Raw genomic sequence first — 18,871 nt, forward strand, 5'->3', positions numbered from 1 at the left:
ATGCTTCTTCTCCGATAGGATTAGTCACAAGAAATAGGGGAAAATCTTTTAGTGATTGCTGACGCAATGGCAGTGGTAGAAAGTGAAGTAGCCTATGGAGCAGAGAAGATAAATCCTACTGTTCCCCACTCCTCCATTTGGGCTAGTCTGTTGTCACGGCTGCCAACTGCCATGGAATCATCTTGGTCTGACCCTTGACCCTGAGACCTACTACAGTGGAATCACCAAGAGGCCCTGACGGAGAAGGCAATGGCACCCCACTCAAGTACTCTTGCCTGGAAAATCCCATGGACAGAGGAGCCTGGTGGGCTGCAGTCCATGGGGTCGCTAAGAGTTGGACATGACTGAGTGACTTCACTTTCCCTTTTCACTTTCATGCATCGGAGAAGGAAATGGCAACCCACTCCAATGTTCTTGCCTGGAGAATCCCAGGGATGGCGGAGCCTGGTGGGCTGCCGTCTATACGGTCGCACAGAGTCGGGCACAACTGAAGTGACTTAGCAGCAGCATCAGAGGCCCTGAAAGAGGAACCAGATACAGAAGGACGTATGAAATCACACATAGAAAACACTGTCAGCTATAGGAGCAACTAGAGGCCTGAAAGAAGTTAGACGTGTATGATGGAAGACATCAGGATTATATGTTCCAGGATTGATGAACATTAGGGATCAAGGAAATGAAAAAGGTAATTGGATCACTGTGTGAGATGTCAAGTAGCTAGCATCACAAAAGAGAATGACCACTCGTAATTTGGGGTGTTTTGAAGATAGGTGAGGGATTAGTGAGACACAGGTCAGAGAAGAAATGATATATGTAGTTAGGGAAAACAGGAGTCAAGATGCCATTAAATAAGATGTAAACCATGGGAACAAGCACAAGCCTGCTTATGAGAAAGAATTTAGTAAGTACAAGTTTTGGTTAAGTTTAAGGTGCCTTGAAAGCATATGATAGAATTAGTCTTGAAACTTAATAGTAGGTTAAAAGTTATCAACCTAGGAATGGCAGTTGAAGCATAGGTGTGTATATCACCATGAGAGGATATCACACGGAAGGTGACAAGAGGCAGTGAAGAAAATTCTGATTAATATCATCTTTTATGAGAAAGAGCAAAGAAGTAGAGGTCAGAGCAAGGCTGTGTGTGTGTGCTTGCATGCTAAGTTGCTTCAGTCGTGTCCGACTCGTTGCAACCCTATGGACTGTAGCCCGCCAGGCTCCTCTGTCCATGGGATTCTCCAGGCAAGAATACTGGAGTGGGTTGCCATGCCTTCCTCCAGGGGATCTTCCCTACCCTGGGATCGAACTCTTGTCTTTTATATCTCCTATTGGCAGGTGGGTTCTTTACCACTAAAGCCACTTAGAAAAATACAAATGCTGCTGACTAATTAAGGAAGCTTGAGTTTTGAGGAGAGATTAGATTCCTAATGTTGCAGAGAAATCTAATTAGGTGGAAGCTGAACATGTGTCACTTGATTTGATGATTATAATGTCACTGGTGGTTTTGGGCATGGCATTCTCTGCAGAACAATGGGAGAAGTGAAAGTAGAAGGGAGACTGTTAGGTTTTATGTTTTCTTTTTTTTTTTTTTTAAATTGACAACTAGATTAAAGAAATAACAATAAATGGAAAAAGAAAATTAGAGTTTTAGTTTCAAAAGGTAAGTATGAAATTTTGAAAAAGAAGAGACTAGTGGGATGATTCCCGTGTACCCTTTACCCTGCTTCAGTGCTCATCCCTGAGTTATTCTGAAAGAAACTCAGAGAATTTCATCCTTAAATATTTGTTGGTTTCACTAAAATATAAGGATTAAGTTTTCCTCATAGATTTACTTACTCTCCCTCTTTGTTTTCTTAATCTGGTTTATTAGAGGGCTATCAATTTGTTGATAATATTCAAGATCCCTTTATATATTTATCCATTTGAAAATATTATTTTAAGTAGAATTTATTACTTTAAGTTTTTACTTCATTATTTCCCTTTCAGATTAATTTTTTATCCCTCAAATTTCTTAAAATAGTTAAAACTTCTTTAATATGCCAGGATTTAAGGTGACCTATATTTATCTGTGCACAGAGTTTGCTATATCTCATATAATTTTTCCTATTTAAACAAGTTTAAGAAAATAATATTTTAAAGAGCAGTTATGTTTTTCCAGCAAAATTGAGCAGAAGATGCAGAGATTTTTCATATACTCCCTGTATATCCCACACAGGGACAGCCTTTCCTGTTCTCAACATCCCCACCAAAGTGGTACATTTGTTACATTTATAAACCTACAATGACATATTATTATTGTCCAAAGTCCATGGTTTATGTGAGGGTTCACTCTTGGCTTATGTCTCATATATTTCCACATTAGACAGTTTTTAATGTTAATTTTGACTTCACCATTGAAATCTATTTGGGACTGTGTTCACATGTACAAATGTTTCCCACTTGAATATATCTTGGAAAGTAGAAACTATACAATTGTAGCATTCATGATTGCAAGATTCATTAGTAAATAACTGAACATAGTCCCATCTGGGACAATTAAAGCTTTTCCTGGGACTTACCTGGTGCTACAGTGAATAAGAATCCATCAGCCAGGGCAGGGGACATGGGTTTGATCCCTGATCTGGGAAGATCCCACATGCTGAGAGCAACTAAGCCTGTGAGCCACAACTACTGAGGCTGCCCTGGAGAGGCTGTGAGCTGCAACTACTGAGCCAGTGCAGCACAACCACTGAAGCCCGTGCACATGCAGCGCTTGCTCTGAAACAAGAGAAGCCATTTCAATGAGAAGCTCGTCCACTGCAATTAAGAGTAGCCCCCACTTGCCGCAACTAGAGGAAGCCTGCATGCAGCAATAAAGACCCAGCACAGCCATAAATAAAGTAAGTGAATTATTTTCAAAAAGAAACCAGCTCCTCTCATACACCTGAGGGCAGGAATGAATGCAGATTCTCAGTGGGGCAGGAAGATCAATGCCCAGATTACCTGGGCCTCTCTTCTTTGCCCTTCTCTGTGTCCCTTGCCCCAACCTCCCTGGAGCCCAGCTCCCCTCCCACTTCCCCTCAAAAAACAGAATCTTTTCCTAAACACCAGGAACTCTGGAGGCCAAAAAAAAAAAAAAAAGGAATAATTATTCATCTAAAGCAGTGTCTGTGTCACTTATCAGCATGATTAGGTGCAGAGCTCTGTGAGCCAAACAATTTTAAGAGAAGAGTATCCTCTAAGACTCTGTCCCCTGGGTTGGGGTACCATGGACAAGTCTAGGACTGTGTTGTTTCTGGTCTCTCTCATGGACACTTATTTTCCTTTTTTTCTAAATGAAAGTATGATAGCTACCTTCCTCTGCTCTACTTGGAATACCCTTCAGTTTGGGAGTGAGAGACCATAGGCTAATACTCCTCACTGCCTGAGACCTGGATGGTCTGATTCCTGCCTGTGGGATATGTATTCTAGGTACCTGAATACATAGCTCTTTATCATGATCCCCATAGCTGAAATAGCTCTTCCTAACATCATCTTTAAGAGAAAGGCACAGAGGGTCAACCCGAACCCTGCGGCACACGTATGTAGGCAGAAGATCCCCTTCTGCCTGTTGGAACTTAGCGAAGGTGATGATTGCAGTGTTTACGGGTGGAGAGTCTCTATACAGCATCTCTATGGTCCATGTCTGTATTGCACTCAGATACTTTTCATGTCACTTGGCTTCCCCATTCCCTTTTTATCAGATGTCTTTCTGAGGTGTGGACTTTGACCTTCAGGACAGACTCTGATCTGCAGAACTGGGCGGTGGCATTTTGCTACATTCTAGCCCAGGATTTCTTGATTATGTACCTCTCTGGAATGCTGAGATGGTTGGATAGCATCACTGACTCAATGGACGTGAGTTTGGGTAAACTCCGGGAGTTGGTGATGGACAGGGAGGCCTGGCATGCTGCAGTCCATGGTGTCGCAAAGAGTCGGACGTGACTGAGTGACTGAACTGAACTGGAATGCTACGGAAATTAAAAATTTCATTTTCCAACCCCAGATTTGCATAATCAGACAACTGGGGTTAGAGGGAGCCACTTTAGCTCTACCTCCTCTCCGACAGGTAAAACCTGAGGACAGTGTGAAGCTCTCACTGCGACTGGACTCTGGACCATTTCCTTTTTGCATTTTCACAGTATCCGAGGGATCTAAAACCCCACATTTGATTTTGGTAGAAATCTCTACAAGATGTTGCTGCACATTACCATTTGTAGGATAAATACCAGCAAAGCATAACAGTCATGCAGACCAAGTGTAAGAACGTGTTTTCACTCCACCGACCACGGCTGCCTTCAGACTAAAGCAGCTGTGTCTGGTGGAGCAGCAGCAAGCCCAGGGTGCCCATGGGGGGTGCCAGGCACTGTGGGTGGTGGTAGAGTGGGCACTCTCCCTGGTGGCTTGTACTTAGGACAGTGAGAGCAGGGTTTGAAGGGAGCAGCGGTTCTTTCCAAACCTGAATGCCCCAACAGAAAGCTTCAGAAGGTCATAGCTTAAAAAGAGCTAAAAAGTTGAAAAAAGGATGAAAAAACAAAAACCACTTCTCTAGTGTCCAGGCTTTTCCCTAGCTCACATGACTTTAAATGTTCTTCTTGCCTCTACCTTGAGACAGCACCTAAACCATGGCTTTTGGATAAAGGAAAAGAGGAAGAAGAGAGATGGCATCTAAGTCATTCTCTGTGTTTACTCTTAGTGCTTGTCTCTCTGTGTAACTTCTTGATCTCTAAGTTTTATTCCACTTCAGAAACTTTCCCCAAGGAATCAAAGGAGGATGACAAGTATAAAGTCAATAAAATCTTCTATATTGATATCCCCAAAGCAGCAGACGAGTTGATTTTCACATAATCCTAATAACCCAAGTCCTATATTATTTTCTGTCTAAGGATTAAATAAAAATATCTCCTAGAGGTACATGTACCCCTTAGTATTTTTTTTGGATGACTGCACCATGCCAGTGGTGGAATATGTGCTCAGTTGCTCAGTCATGTCTGACTCTTTGCAACCCCATGCACTGGTAGCCTGCTAGGCTCCTCTGTCCATGGAGATTCTCCAGGCAAGCATACTGGAGTGGGTTGCCATGCCCTGCTCCAGAAGAATTTCCAACCGTGGTGGAAAATAAATTATGTAATTATCTGTATGGGAATAAGATCAATGATTTGCTTTGCCCCACAGAGAAGGATTTGATATATTTGAAATAATTATTCTAAGTCAAATAGCACATTAACAATTATGTATAGGGACTTAGCTCACCTTTAATTCAACAAACATAAGTTAGAACACAGAGAGAATCACCTAAATTATCTCCTTCCACATGAGATATGTGCTTGGCATAACTGTGAAGACATTGCTTTAGCTCATTTCACTTTGACTTATCCATGTTACAAAAAGAATATGAGATAGTTTGAACACTTCTCCTTGCCTTTGAATTACATTTATTGTTTTTTGCAATCTGGTAATGGCACCCAACTCCAGTACTCTTGCCTGGAAAATCCCATGGACGGAGGAGCCTGGTAGGCTGCAGTCCACCGGGTCGATAAGAGTCAGGCACGACTGAGCGACTTCACTTTCATTTTTCACTTTCATGCATTGGAGAAGGAAATGGCAACCCACTCCAGTGTTCTTGCCTGGAGAATCCCAGGGACCGGGGAGCCTGGTGGGCTGCCGTCTATGGGGTCGCACAGAGTCGGACATGACTGAAGCGATTTAGTAGCAGCAGCATCACCCCTCAAGATAATTTTGCAGCAAATTACAAATAATTTTTAGTTCCAAACAAACTACTTGCATGGTGAGACAGTGACACATACACACACTCACACTCACAGGATCATAATAGTCTGTTATGAGATTTATTTTACTAAACATTATTCACAATATGCGTGATTCATGGGGTGGTAGAGGGCTCATATAGGTCTTAGGTATGCTTGAAGCTTTGTGTTTAAAATTTGTGTATTTTAACACAAAAAAAATTTTTTAAATGAAAATAAAAAATTAAATATTGACTCCAGTATACCTTACACAATAATTTTGCTAGAAGATATATAAGGAGAACAGATGTTTATCTGTAATATTTTATTTTAAGGAGAAGCAAGAATACTGTGTCAAATATCTACTCTTCTAGTACCATAAATCATCTTTGAGGACTCATTTCTTTTCATTAAGAGCTGATCTCTTAGCCAAATTCAAGTATAAAAAATAGCATTATGAATAAAATTCACATGCTGTACATCAGATTCCAGGAATTTATCTTATAACTTAAAACTTTTTAAAACAGTCACCATATAAGGTGGTTGATGTGTTAATGTGATAATCATCTCAAAATATATCAAATCATCAGTTTGTACACTTTAAGTATGTATGTGTGTGTGTACTCAATTGCCCAGTCTTGTCTGACTTTCTGAGATCCCATGGACCATAGCCCACCAGGCTCCTCTGTCCATGGAGTTTTCCAGGCAAGAATACTGAAGTGGGTTATCATTTCCTTCTCCAGGGGATCTTCCCAACCTGTAGATTGAACCCTTGACTCTTGCATCTCCTGCATTGGCAAGTGGATACATTTAAACTTGGGCTACCTGGGAAGCTTACACTTTAAGCATACACAATATTTATTTGTCAGTTTTTTGTCAGTAAATCTAGGGGATACACCCAATCTCATTTTGTGATTTTTCTAGGAAACGAAAAACTTCTTATATAAATTAGTGTATCTTACCTCTTTTTCAGGCCATAGATCTCTAAGCTGGAGAAAAACAAAGTATTCTGATTGAATTAGGTATCTGGTGGTGAATATTTTATCTTACATCTGAATATCCCTTTGTGTCCTTCAGCCTAAGTGAATTCTCCCTACTTCTGAATACAGTTTAAAATCTACCCTTCCCTAAAGACTGCTGTTATCGCTATAGACAGTAGTGGTCTGCCTCATCTCTGAAACTCAACCAGTTCCTACTGCTTTTTATAATGACTTGTTGGTCTCCTCAGGGATGGGTTTGATACATTAGGAGTGATGGTTCTAAGTCAAAGAAAGCACTGGATATGGTGCTTCACTCATTCAGCAGTTGATCAGGATGAGGCATGTGTTGGCCAGTCCTCTCCTCACTAGACTGCAAGGTTGTGAAGAGAATGATGCTGCATCATCTTTCAGTGTGCTCATCTGTAGTAGACATCCTCAATACTTGTTTTGCTCATGTTCTGTGACTTGTGGGATCTTTGTTCCTCAACCACGGGGTGAAACCAAAAGTCATAGCAGTAAAAGCACTCAGTCCTAATCACTGGACTGTGAGAGAACCTCCAAAATACTTGATAAATAAATTTAAAAGATTCCATCATTTGTCATTTACAATTATGTGACTGAATTTTTTGCACTCCTGGACATATATTCAGAAAAGACAAAAACTAATTTGAAAAGATACATGCACCGTCATGCTCATAGTAGCACTATTAAAAATAGCCAAGACGTGGTTCAGTGGTAAAGATTTCCACTGCCAAGTAGGAGATGTGGGTTCGATTCCTGGGTCAGGAAGATCCTCTGGAGGAGGAAACGACAACCTGCTCTAGAATTCTTGCCTGGGAAATCCCATGGATAGAGGAGCCTGGCGGGCTACAGTCCATGGGGTCACAAAAGAGTCAGACATGATTTAGTGACTAAACAACAGCAACAAAAAGACATGGAAGCAACCTAAATGTCCATTGTCAGATGACTATATGAAGAAGATGTGATATACATAATATATACAATGGAATATTGCTCATACATTAAAAAAGAATGAAAAATGCCATTTGCAGCAACATGGATGGTCTTAGAGATTATTACATTAAGTGAAGTAAGTCCAATAGAAAAAGACAAATATGATATCAGTTATATGTGAAACCGAAAACAACTATACAAATGAACTTATTTACAGAACAGAAATAGGCATAGAAAACAAACTTATGGTTACCAAAGGTTTGAAAAGTGAGGGATAAAATAGGAGTTTGGGATTAGTAGCTACCCACTACTACATATATGTGAGAGTTGGACTGTGAAGAAGGCTGAGTGCCAAAGAATTGATGCTTTTGAACTGTGGTGTTGGAGAAGACTCTTGAGAGTCCCTTGGACTGCAAGGAGATCCAACCAGTCCATTCTGAAGGAGATCAGCCCTGGGATTTCTTTGGAAGGAATGATGCTAAAGCTGAAACTCCAGTACTTTGGCCACCTCATGCGAAGAGTTGACTCATTGGAAAAGACTCTGATGCTGGGAGGGATTGGGGGCAGGAGGAGAAGGGGATGACAGAGAATGAGATGGCTGGATGGCACCACTGACTCAATGGATGTGAGTCTGAGTGAACTCCGGGAGTTGGTGATGGACAGGGAGGCCTGGCGTGCTGCGATTCATGGGGTCGCAAAGAGTCGGACACGACTGAGCGACTGAACTGAACTGAACTGAATTACATATAAAAATAGATGAACAACAAGGACCTACCATATAACACAGAGACCTATACTCAATATTCAATATCTTGTAATAATTTATAAAGGAAAACAATGTGAAAAAGAAAGCATACATACATATATATATATAACTAAATAACTTTACTGTATACTTGAAACTGATACAACATTGCAAATTAACTACATGTCAACAAAAATTTTTAAGGGAGAAAGAATAGTTATATAATTTTGGGGTAGGAATAAATTTATGTAATATTTGAATTATTCTTATATTTTTTAAATTAAAACTTTATCCATGTCTTACTTAAAAAATATGACTGGAAATCTACCACTATAGTTTAAAATACTTAAGAGAATATTACATTCTTTCTTTTACACATTCTATTTCTTCATCATTGTGTTCTAAATATGTTATCTGATATTAGGCTATATTAATTGCATTGTTCAGGAAATGTGATATTACACGGTTTCCACTTGTAAAAAGAATATTAGAGGATATATTCTTACAAATACTCAGGCCACTAAACCCCAGAAATCAGAATTCCTTGAGGGACACTTGCTTTTATATTTCTCGGCATAAAATACTTGAACTGAGAACAGAAGTCACGTTCATTTAAACCTGCTTCTTCTTAATGTAAAGATGAAAAGGAATAACTGACATCTTTCCTCTTAAAATGATGAGATTAGGGAAAGAAAAGACACCCAGCTAGTTTCAGAGGAGGAAGGTGAGTTTCATAGTCACAATGTTCATGTTATATAGGAATTAAAACAAAAAGATTCTAAATTAACTCCTGATTTTCCCGTAAGCTAGAGGTTCTGATGTTTGCAGGCCACCGAGCCATAGGAGTGGGGAGAAGAGCCTGTGGACACCTATCTTAAACTCAGATGTGTAGTGTCCACTTAATGCTTAGTTAAGTCACATAGTGTCATGTGTGAATTAGTGTGTGACATCATCAGCCTCTAAAATAGAAATTTAATTCTAGAAATATTTTTATACACAATGGACAATGCACAAAATGTCTTGTTTAATTTGTATGGCAATTCTTAGAAGTATTTATTATTTATTTTTTACAGGTTAAAACATGAGCTCAGAGAGCCTCTCTGATGGATCAGACGGTACCCTGTGTACTGAAACAAAATGTATTTAACTCGTCATTCAGTGCTGTTTCTGCCACTTCTGTGTTAATGGTTCCCTTCATTAAAAGGGGGCAATTATTTGACAGTCAACTTTGATTTTTAAAAAATTATATTCTAGACCCGTGCTGTTGGATATTATAGTCCCTAGCTAAGTGTGGTCACTGAGCATTTACAATGTACTATGATTTTAGGTATAGTGTAAATATAAATACATTATTTATTTCAAAAATTTGTACACAAAAATGCAAAATGCTTCATAAGGAGTTTTACATCATTATATGTTAAAATATGTTTTTGTATATACCATATTAAATACTGCATTAAATTGATTTGTTACTTTTTTTTTTTCTTTGCTTTAAAAAAATGGGCTTCTAGGACATTATAATCACTCATGTGACTGTATTATCTTTCCTTTTCTAATTTTTTTTTTCTTTTTAGTTTTTTGGCCATATGGTATGTGGGATCTTAGTTCCCCGGCCCTGGCACATCACACCTGCACATCTTACACTGGAAGGGTGGTGTCTTAACCACTAGACCACCAGGGAAGACCCTGCATTATCTTTCTATTGAGCAATCATGATCTAGACTTCACTTTTGAAAAAATACTTTTCAATTCTCATAGTTTTAATAGTAGTATGTAGTACATGGAAATGTTTAAAAATGTAGCTTTTAAATTGCTAAATTGCTTTTGAATTCCAAAATGCACCTAAGGCCTGAATGAGCACAAATATTCTCAGTTATTTGCACTGTTAGCCCCCATCATTTGATTTTATAGTCAGAATGAAAAACCCACAAGTGACTCATGACTGGAAGACTTGGTCTGTGGGTGCCTTTCCTTGGCTCCTCATTTTCCCCACATATTGTAGGAAGGGATACAATCTTGGAACAAACGACTCAAATGAAAAATGAATCAATGATATAAAACCAATATAGTTTGGGGCCTAGCACAGTAAGAATGAAGAAATGCTAATTCAGTCTATTACAAAAACATGTAATTTTTGATGTTAATGTAGTTTCTTACAGTGTTTTCATTAAAAAAAAAAAAAAAGAAAAATCCCTTCCCTTTGCCTCTCCTCTGATTGTTCCTTAACTGAGACCAGACAAAGGAAAAAGAAAAGAAAACAAACGTTCCAGGGTTGAGGACTTGAACCAGAGAGAAGTGAAATTTTGAATATTCTGTGTAAGAATTTTCCATCGATCCCTTAGTCACGTAGTCACTACCTTACATCCGGTCCCTAGGAGGGGGCGTGGCTTCCTGGAAATTCTGTCTGCAGCTGTTTTCTGCCTGCAGCGACGCAGAGTGCTGGGAACAGCTGGAGGTAAGTGACTAGGGTGCCCGCGCCGGCGCTGAATGGCACCCTTGCTCCTGAGGATTGAGACCTGCCTCTTCCAACTCCCTTTCCCCATCTTTAAATCTTTCGGGGCTCGTTTTAACTGCAAGCCCAGGGTAGGGAACTTAGTCCTGGAGTGCGATGCCTTGAGGGTATCTGCGGGTTTGGTGGTTCTGGGGAATCTTGCTGAATGTGGAAGGGGGATGTAGCCATCTCCGGATAATCCCAAGACCCCTCTTTCTACTTCACTTCTCTTTTACTTCATTTTACTTTTGGTCAACTTCTCTCGTTCTTTCTTCCTTCCTTTGTTTCCTGTGGACACTTGATGCTTTGTCAATTTTATGTGATTTTATGCTGGGGAAATGGAGCTTCAAGCCCTCTCTCTCCAAGTCCCCCCCCCCCCCCCACGCCCCACCCCCTCCCCAGTCGTATTGCAGCCCCTAAAGCTTTCTATATAAAAATTCAGATCCCTTCCGTTAGTATTTGGATGCTGAAATTTTAGGACTGAATAAGGACTCAGTCACTCTCCGTTTCTAGAGGAGTCCCGCTTTCACCCACTCCCCCGGATTCCGGGTTCTCCACTTCTCCCCTGCAGCAGGCTGCAGGGGTGTGACCCACTGCGCCACCGCCAGCTGCTCCTTCCCGCCCCCGCTCTGCCGGGGCTCCTGCATTCCAGAGGGTCCGCCTAGCATGAGGCCCCCCGCCCCCGGCTCAGTGAGCCATCCTCTGCTCTCCCTGCTGCCTGGGATTCAAGGCTTTGACCTTGGCCATCCCCTGTGGCCAGTCTGCCTACCTGTTGCTGGGTGCATTTCTGAAGTGCCTTCTTGAAGGAAGAACTAATTCTGACGCAGCATCATTTATTTGGGGAAAGGTAGGGGAGAGGGTTCAGGAAATCAAATGTCTGGCAAAGAGGGATTTGATCTGGGGTCACAATCAGAAAATAGTGTTGTTTCTTTATAGGAGACGTCCCTCTGCTTCTCTCACCCCATCTGAAAACCACCCTGGGTGAGTATTACCTAATTTTGGAGCATGGGCGGCCTGACATCTGACGCAGTTTCTTCAGCTGTTGTACCCGGTGTCGGTGTCCTTCTCCTGCTTTAAGCTCCCTGCTGGTGTGGTTAGAAATTCTTCCTGCCCGCAGCTCCAGCCTGTTCTACCAGGGAATTTAGCCCAGTCAGGAGTCTGCCTGGAAACCTCTCCTCCCTCACAGCTGCTACTGCGCTCTGTGTTTCTCTGTCAGATAGTGTGCTATTTTACCATGCTCAGTTTTTACTCAGTTGCTCAAAATAAAAACAGACACGGAAGGAAGAGCCTGTTTTATTGGCTCTGATTTTTGAGGAGGGGCACCATGATAAGAAACAGGATTGCTATCATCTGGAGGAGCAACCTGGACTTTGCTCTGGATTGTGGATAGTGTGTGATATATTTTAAATGGTGATTGGGATGAGCATAGATGGCCTCGAATACTTACAGGCAATCTCACAAATGCTTGGGTTCAGAAAAGTTCCAGGGCATCTTCAATGGTAGAACCAGCTCCACCTGTTACTTCTCTGCATAAAGGAATCATAATGTAAATCACAGTATATGTAAATACATTGATTTCTTTGTTAACATGTCACATGAAATGGTTGTCTAAGGTTATAGTAAAACTTGGAAGATATGTTTAGAATGGCCTGATTTAAAATAGAGGACATGCTACATGTAGCATGTAATATACATATATATATATACACATATATATATATATACTATATATATACACACACACACTACAAATAGGTGATTCCCAGGTGGCTCAGTTATAAAGGATCACCACTATCAATTCAGGAGATGCAGGAGACAAGGATCCTTGGGTGGGCAAGATCCCCTGGAGAAGGAAATAGCAACCCACTCCAGTATTCTTGCTTGGAAAATTCCATGGACAGAGGAGCCTGGCAGGCTACAGTCCAAAGCACTGGACACAACTGGGCACAAACATGTGTACAAACCACACACACACACACAAATGTATCATCAACAGGAGAATCCATCAGCAATTTCAATGATGAGCCACAAAAGAAAAGCTGTAAGGTAATTGCTCCAAATTGTAAGGGGGTCCATTTTGAATTTGGCAGCTTCCTACTTGTCTGAATAGCATGATCAAAGTAACAGCAGAGGTCTATTTAATAGTAGTAAAAGGAATAATAGAAACAATACTTATGTCTATTAACATTGATTAACTGTTTCCTATAAGTCAGGCACTGTTCTAGGAACTTCACACATACTAATTCATATGTGCATATATGATATACAGGTATTATGGTTTTCATTTTAGCAAGAGAATACTGAGATTCAGAGGGGTTAAACTAATTACACTGATTCAATATATCTAACAAGTGGTGTATTAAATATGCTTTGGAAAAAACTGGAGCTAGCCTTTGAACAAGCCTCAGGGTTTTTCAGAGATTTCCTATTTAGTATATACTCAAGGCAATGGCACCCCACCCCAGTACTTTTGCCTGGAAAATCCCATGGACGGAGGAGCCTGGTAGGCGGCAGTCCATGGGGTCGCTAGAGTCGGCCACGACTGAGCAACTTCACTTTCATTTTTCACTTTCATGCACTGGAGAAGGAAATGGCAACCCACTTCAGTGTTCTTGCCTGGAGAATCCCAGGGACGAGGAAGCCTGGTGGGCTGCCGTTTATGGGATTGCAGAGTCGGACACGACTGAAGCGACTTAGTAGCAGCAGCACTGAACCTTACAGGTTTCCCACCTGGGTCTGACATTTAGAAGGAGCCTTACTACTGGGTTTTCTCCAGTGGTTTAGATGGTAGATAATCAGCCTGCAATGCAGAAGACTTGGGTTCCATTCCTGGGTCAGGAAGATCCCCTGGAGAAGGGAATGGCAACCCACTCCAGAAGGGGTTGCCTAAAGGGTTCCATAGATAGAGCAGCCTGGTGGACTACAGTCCATGGGGTCACAAAGAGTCAGACACAACTGAGCAACTGACTCTTTTCTTACTATTAGCAACTTTTTCACCTATCCAGTCTTTTTTCTAGGCTCCTTCCTCCACCATTATGCCAGAGAGAAGCAAATATAATGCTGGTACTTGAGTGATTGGGCTTGTCTGGTGGCTCATCTGATAAAGAATCAGCCTGCAATGCGGGAGACCTGGGTTCGATACCTGGATTGGGAAGATCCCCTGGAGAAGAGAACAGCTACCCATTCCAGTATTCTGGCCTGGAGAATTCCATGGATTATATAGTCCATGGGGTCACAAAGAGTAAAAACGACTGAGCGACTTTCACTTTCATTTTCTGAGTGAATAGTTCCCAGCATGTTACTCTGTTTATCATGTGTTTTTTTCCACAGTATCCCTGTGTCACCATGGTGCACCCAGGAGGCCTCCTAACCCCCCGGGAGAAGCCAGGTAAGTCTGACTCATAACTCTTACTTGCCTTTATACCTAACCTGGCCTACAGGAGGCATTCAATTACATTCTGTTGAACTCTTGAACTCTGGTCTGTCTCCAGTGCCACTGAAGAGCATCTCTGTGACCTTGTCCATCTGTGAGTTTGTGGCTGGTGTGTCTGCAACCTTAAACTACAAGAATGAGGAGGAAGTTCCTTTGGAGGCTTTCTTTATATTCCCCATGGATGAAGACTCAGCTGTCTACAGCTTCGAGGCCATGGTGGATGGAAAGAAAATTAAAGCAGAATTACAGGACAAGATGACGGTACTGAGGATAAGTATATTACCTCCTTCCTCCTTTCCCTAATGCATACTCTTCAGGATCTCTAGCAAATGCAACTTCACAAAAAATGCTGATGTTGAATGCTCTTTCCTCTATTCCCCTCTAACTGCTATTTTCCTAAAATCATTTGGAGGGAAAGTCAATAAGAGTCACTTAAGGTACAGCTGTGGGGATTTCCCTGGCGGCACAGTGGATAGCAATCTGCTTGCCAATGCACGGTCATGGGTTCAATCTCCGGTCTGGGAAGATTCCACACGCCACGGGGCAACTAAGCCCATAAGCTGCAAGTACTGAAGCCCACATGCGAGCCTGTGCTCCACAAGAGAAGCCACCACACTGAGAAGCCCAAGCACCACAGTGAAGAGTAGTCCCTACTCACCACAATTAGAGAAAGCCCGAGCAGGCAACAAAGACCCACTGAAACCAAAAATAAAAGCAAATAATAAAATTTAAAAACAAAGTACAGGTGTGAACTTGGCAATACCAGTCACCGTTTCTCCCTGCTAGTCTTTGTCTTCTGTACCCTGTGTACCTTCACCGACTGTGTTGGCTTTCTTTCTCTGTCCTCAGGCACACACCAACTATGAGAACGCCATCATCCGTGGCCACCAAGCCTTTCTGTTAGAGGAGGACATGTGCTCCAGGGATGTGTTCTGTTGTAACGTGGGGAACCTCCTTCCCGGGTCGCAGGCAGAACTCACCTTGAAGTATGTGCAGGAGCTGCCCCTGGAAGCAGACGGGGCTCTGCGCTACGTGCTCCCTGCTATCCTGAATCCTCGGTACCAACTCTCTGGTCAGTCTCCTCTCCCTCCAAATACTCCTGGGGGAGTTGATGTAATTGGGGAAACCCCTTCAAGGCTGTAGGGTGCTAGAAAGTGTGGGAGGGAACACAGAACTAAAATAACTTTTTTTAGGATGTTCCGAGGACAGTTGCCTTAATATGAAGACTCCTGTAGTCTCTTTGGAGGACCTGCCCTACACAATCAGCATGGTGGCGACCATCAGTTCCCAGCATGGCATTGACAGGATTCAATCCAACTGCTCCTTGAGTCCTATTGAGTACCTTGGAGATAACAAGACTTCTGCTCAGGTAATTCACAAGAGAGCATTATCATTGCTGGTACCCTTTTCCTTTAGATCCTGACCTTGGTCCTCACTCACTTCTTCCTCCTTATTTTTTCTTATTAACCCAGAGGGGATCACACTGTGCTTCCTCCTCACCACCCTCCTTTAATCTCCCTAGCCTTCTCTCTGTTCTTGCTCCTGCTCTGTGTTGTTCTCCTTCGTGGAAGAAGCCTGTAGCCCTCAGCACTGACCTCAGCCCTGGGCAGAGGCAGCAATAGTCCTAACATGGCATCTTTGTCTGTTCCCAATTCAGGTTTCCTTGGCCGATGGACACAAGTTTGATAGGGATGTGGAGTTCCTGATTTACTACAGAGCAGTGCACACCCCTAGTGTAGTCGTGGAGATGGGAGAATCTACCACAAAGTCAGGTATTGTCTTTCTCTCTCGGCGGTTACCTCCTGAGGAGTAACTTTCTGATTTGGAATTATCTTCAAATTATCCTCAGTTTTATTGCCTTCTATCCAGTAGTGGGTGAAACATTGAAACAGCTTACATTATGATGTGAAAGAAATGGTTAAGTTCAATGAATATCTTGTGGTTATATCTTTTAGGCAAATCTAAGTACATCAGTACATAATTGAACCGAGGACATGAACAAATAATTCCCCAGAGGAAACACTAGTTTACAAACATGTGACGATGATCAGTCTCTACAAAGGCAAATAAAAATAAAAGTAATAATGTGACATTTTCACTTTTCAAGTTATCAGAGATTTCCAAATGATGCTTTAAAAGGTGTGGTGAATTTGGTACTCAGAGATTGCCTGAACCAAAGTAATTTGGTATCAAGCTTTTGAGGGGAAATGTGGCCATAAGCGTCTATGCTAGGTATATTTGATGAGTTACCATGTAACTACTAAAATAATACACATCAACAGATTGAAATAATATGCAAATAAGGTTTCCAAACATTGTTAAAGTAAAAATGAGTTGTAGAAGTAGATTACCACTAGGAAATAATCTATGCATGGGGAAAAACCATTTTAAAACAGAGAAAGTATGCAAGAAGTAATTGTGATTAGTTTAAAAGTAAGTTTACTTTTTAGATCTAACAATTTCTCTTGGTTTTGATTCATATACCTTCACGTAATCTCACCTGGAATTCTTTTTTTTTGTGTGTGGTAAATTTATATAATCAACTTTACTTTTGTAACTATTTTTAAGTATAAAATCCCATTGCCTTGCATACATTCACCTTGCTGTTCAACCATTACCACCATCCATCTGCAGATATTTTTCATCTTGTCCTAGTTACTTAATTTCTGAGACTATGTTTAGTTTCTTACTGCTTAGTTATTATTATTATATTATAATATATTATATACAAATTATTATTGTAATTTCTTTAATGTGTCTTCTTTGGGGGACTTCCTTTGTGGTCTAGTAATTAAGACTTTGCCTTCCAATGTAAGGGGTGTGGGTTTGACCCCTAGTCAGGGAGCTAAGATCCTACATGCCTCGTGCCCCCAAAACAAAAATATGAAACAGAATCTATGTTGTAACAAATTCAGTAAAGTCTTTAAAATGGTCCATATAAAAAAAATCTTTAAAAAATATTAATAGCAATTTATCTTATTTTCTAAATTTTTCTTAATATATGTGTACTTTTCCTTATAATTATAACTGATATAACTCATATCCATCTCTTGTTCTGTGGGGCCTTGGGCTGCCAGGCCACTGGATTGCAGGGACCTCAAAGAGGTCTACAGCAGCTCCTCTTCCAGGAAGCCCTGTGCTCCGTCTTTGTACATTAGTTGCCTGGCTTTGTCCTTTCCTTTTGGGGAGTTCCCCCTTGAGTGCCCCTGAAATTCTCCTGCAACAGTGACCTGGTCTTTGTGTGAGTATGTGTATGCTCATATGCTCAGTTGTGTCTGATTCTTTTCAACCCCAGAGACTGTAGCCTGCCAGGCTCCTCTGTTCATGGAATTTCCCGGGCAAGCATACTGGGAAATTGATTTCCTTCTCCAAGCTATCTACCTGACCCAGGGATTGAACCCACCCATGACTCCTGTGTTGACAGAGGGATTCTTTACTAATGAACCACCTGGGAAGCTGGACCTCATCTTTACTCAGTTATTTTAATCCCCTGGAGAAAGTTCTATGATGTTGAATCTCAAGTGGTAAGGATTGAAATGTCAAGCCCTCTTCTTGCAAGCTCTATTAGCCATAGGAGGACTTCAGGGGACGCTTTACAAGTCTAGAGAATCCCATCCAGCAGGGCCATTCACATCTTGCTTTCTAGATCATGTATTTGATCAAGATGACATGCTATTTCCATCCATACAAAGAAGCAAATGACAACTGACTGGTTGACTCACTAAAACAGTTTGTAGTTCGACCAAATGAAGCATACCACTAGATGACAGAAATGCATAGGCTGTACTTTCCATATTAAGAACATGATATTTTTAAAAATAGGATGTATAATTTAATAAAAATAATCACATAAAACAATTTATAAATAATTTTATAAAACTATTCTTAATCTAAGTTGAACCATAGGCTGAGTTCCTTAAGGGTATTACATCAGACTTCCCTCACTTAACTCTTAAAATAATATTTAAAAATTTTTTTATTGGAGTATAATTGATTTACAATGTTGTGTTTTAGGTATACAGCAAAGTGAGTCAGTTACACATACACATATATACACTCTTTTTTTGGATTCTTTTCCCATATGGGCCATTACAGAGTACTGAGCACATTTCCCTGTGCTATACAGCAGGTTCTTATTAGCCATCTATTTTATATATGGTAGTGTGTATGTGTCAATCCCAGTCTCCCAGTTTATCCATCTCCCCCACCTTATCCCCTGGTAGACATAAGTTTGTTTTCTACATCCATGACTCTACTCATGTTTCTTAAAATAATCTTGAGGCAGGTATTACTACTTTGATTTCACAGGAAACAGGATAGCAAGCAGAGGAGCTAGGATTTGAAATGCCTCATTTAAAAAAGAGGAACTTGAGACTCTGGAGATGAAAATAATTTGAGCCATGACAAAAGAATAATGGTAAATGAAATATATATATATAGTTATATATATAGTATTTCCTATGTGTCTGGCATTGTTCTAAAGTTATATATTGACTCATTTCATTGTTG

At 40.9% G+C, this 18,871-nt stretch overlaps 1 protein-coding gene across 1 annotated transcript in view; it reads left to right on the plus strand.

Annotated features, from left to right (window-relative positions):
* Nucleotides 1-10,799: 10,799 nt before the first annotated feature.
* Nucleotides 10,800-18,871, plus strand: part of VWA5A (von Willebrand factor A domain containing 5A) — a 29,602-nt gene continuing 21,530 nt past the window's right edge. Inside the window, exons 1-7 of the mRNA XM_061406267.1 lie at nt 10,800-10,893; nt 11,866-11,910; nt 14,260-14,317; nt 14,421-14,623; nt 15,212-15,434; nt 15,556-15,731; nt 16,020-16,134. Coding sequence (XP_061262251.1) covers nt 14,275-14,317; nt 14,421-14,623; nt 15,212-15,434; nt 15,556-15,731; nt 16,020-16,134 — 760 coding nt within the window. The 5' untranslated portion in view covers nt 10,800-10,893; nt 11,866-11,910; nt 14,260-14,274. The remainder of the gene's footprint in view (nt 10,894-11,865; nt 11,911-14,259; nt 14,318-14,420; nt 14,624-15,211; nt 15,435-15,555; nt 15,732-16,019; nt 16,135-18,871) is intronic.

The sequence above is a fragment of the Bos javanicus genome, chromosome 29 (assembly GCF_032452875.1).
Source record: "Bos javanicus breed banteng chromosome 29, ARS-OSU_banteng_1.0, whole genome shotgun sequence".
NCBI lineage: Eukaryota > Metazoa > Chordata > Mammalia > Artiodactyla > Bovidae > Bos > Bos javanicus.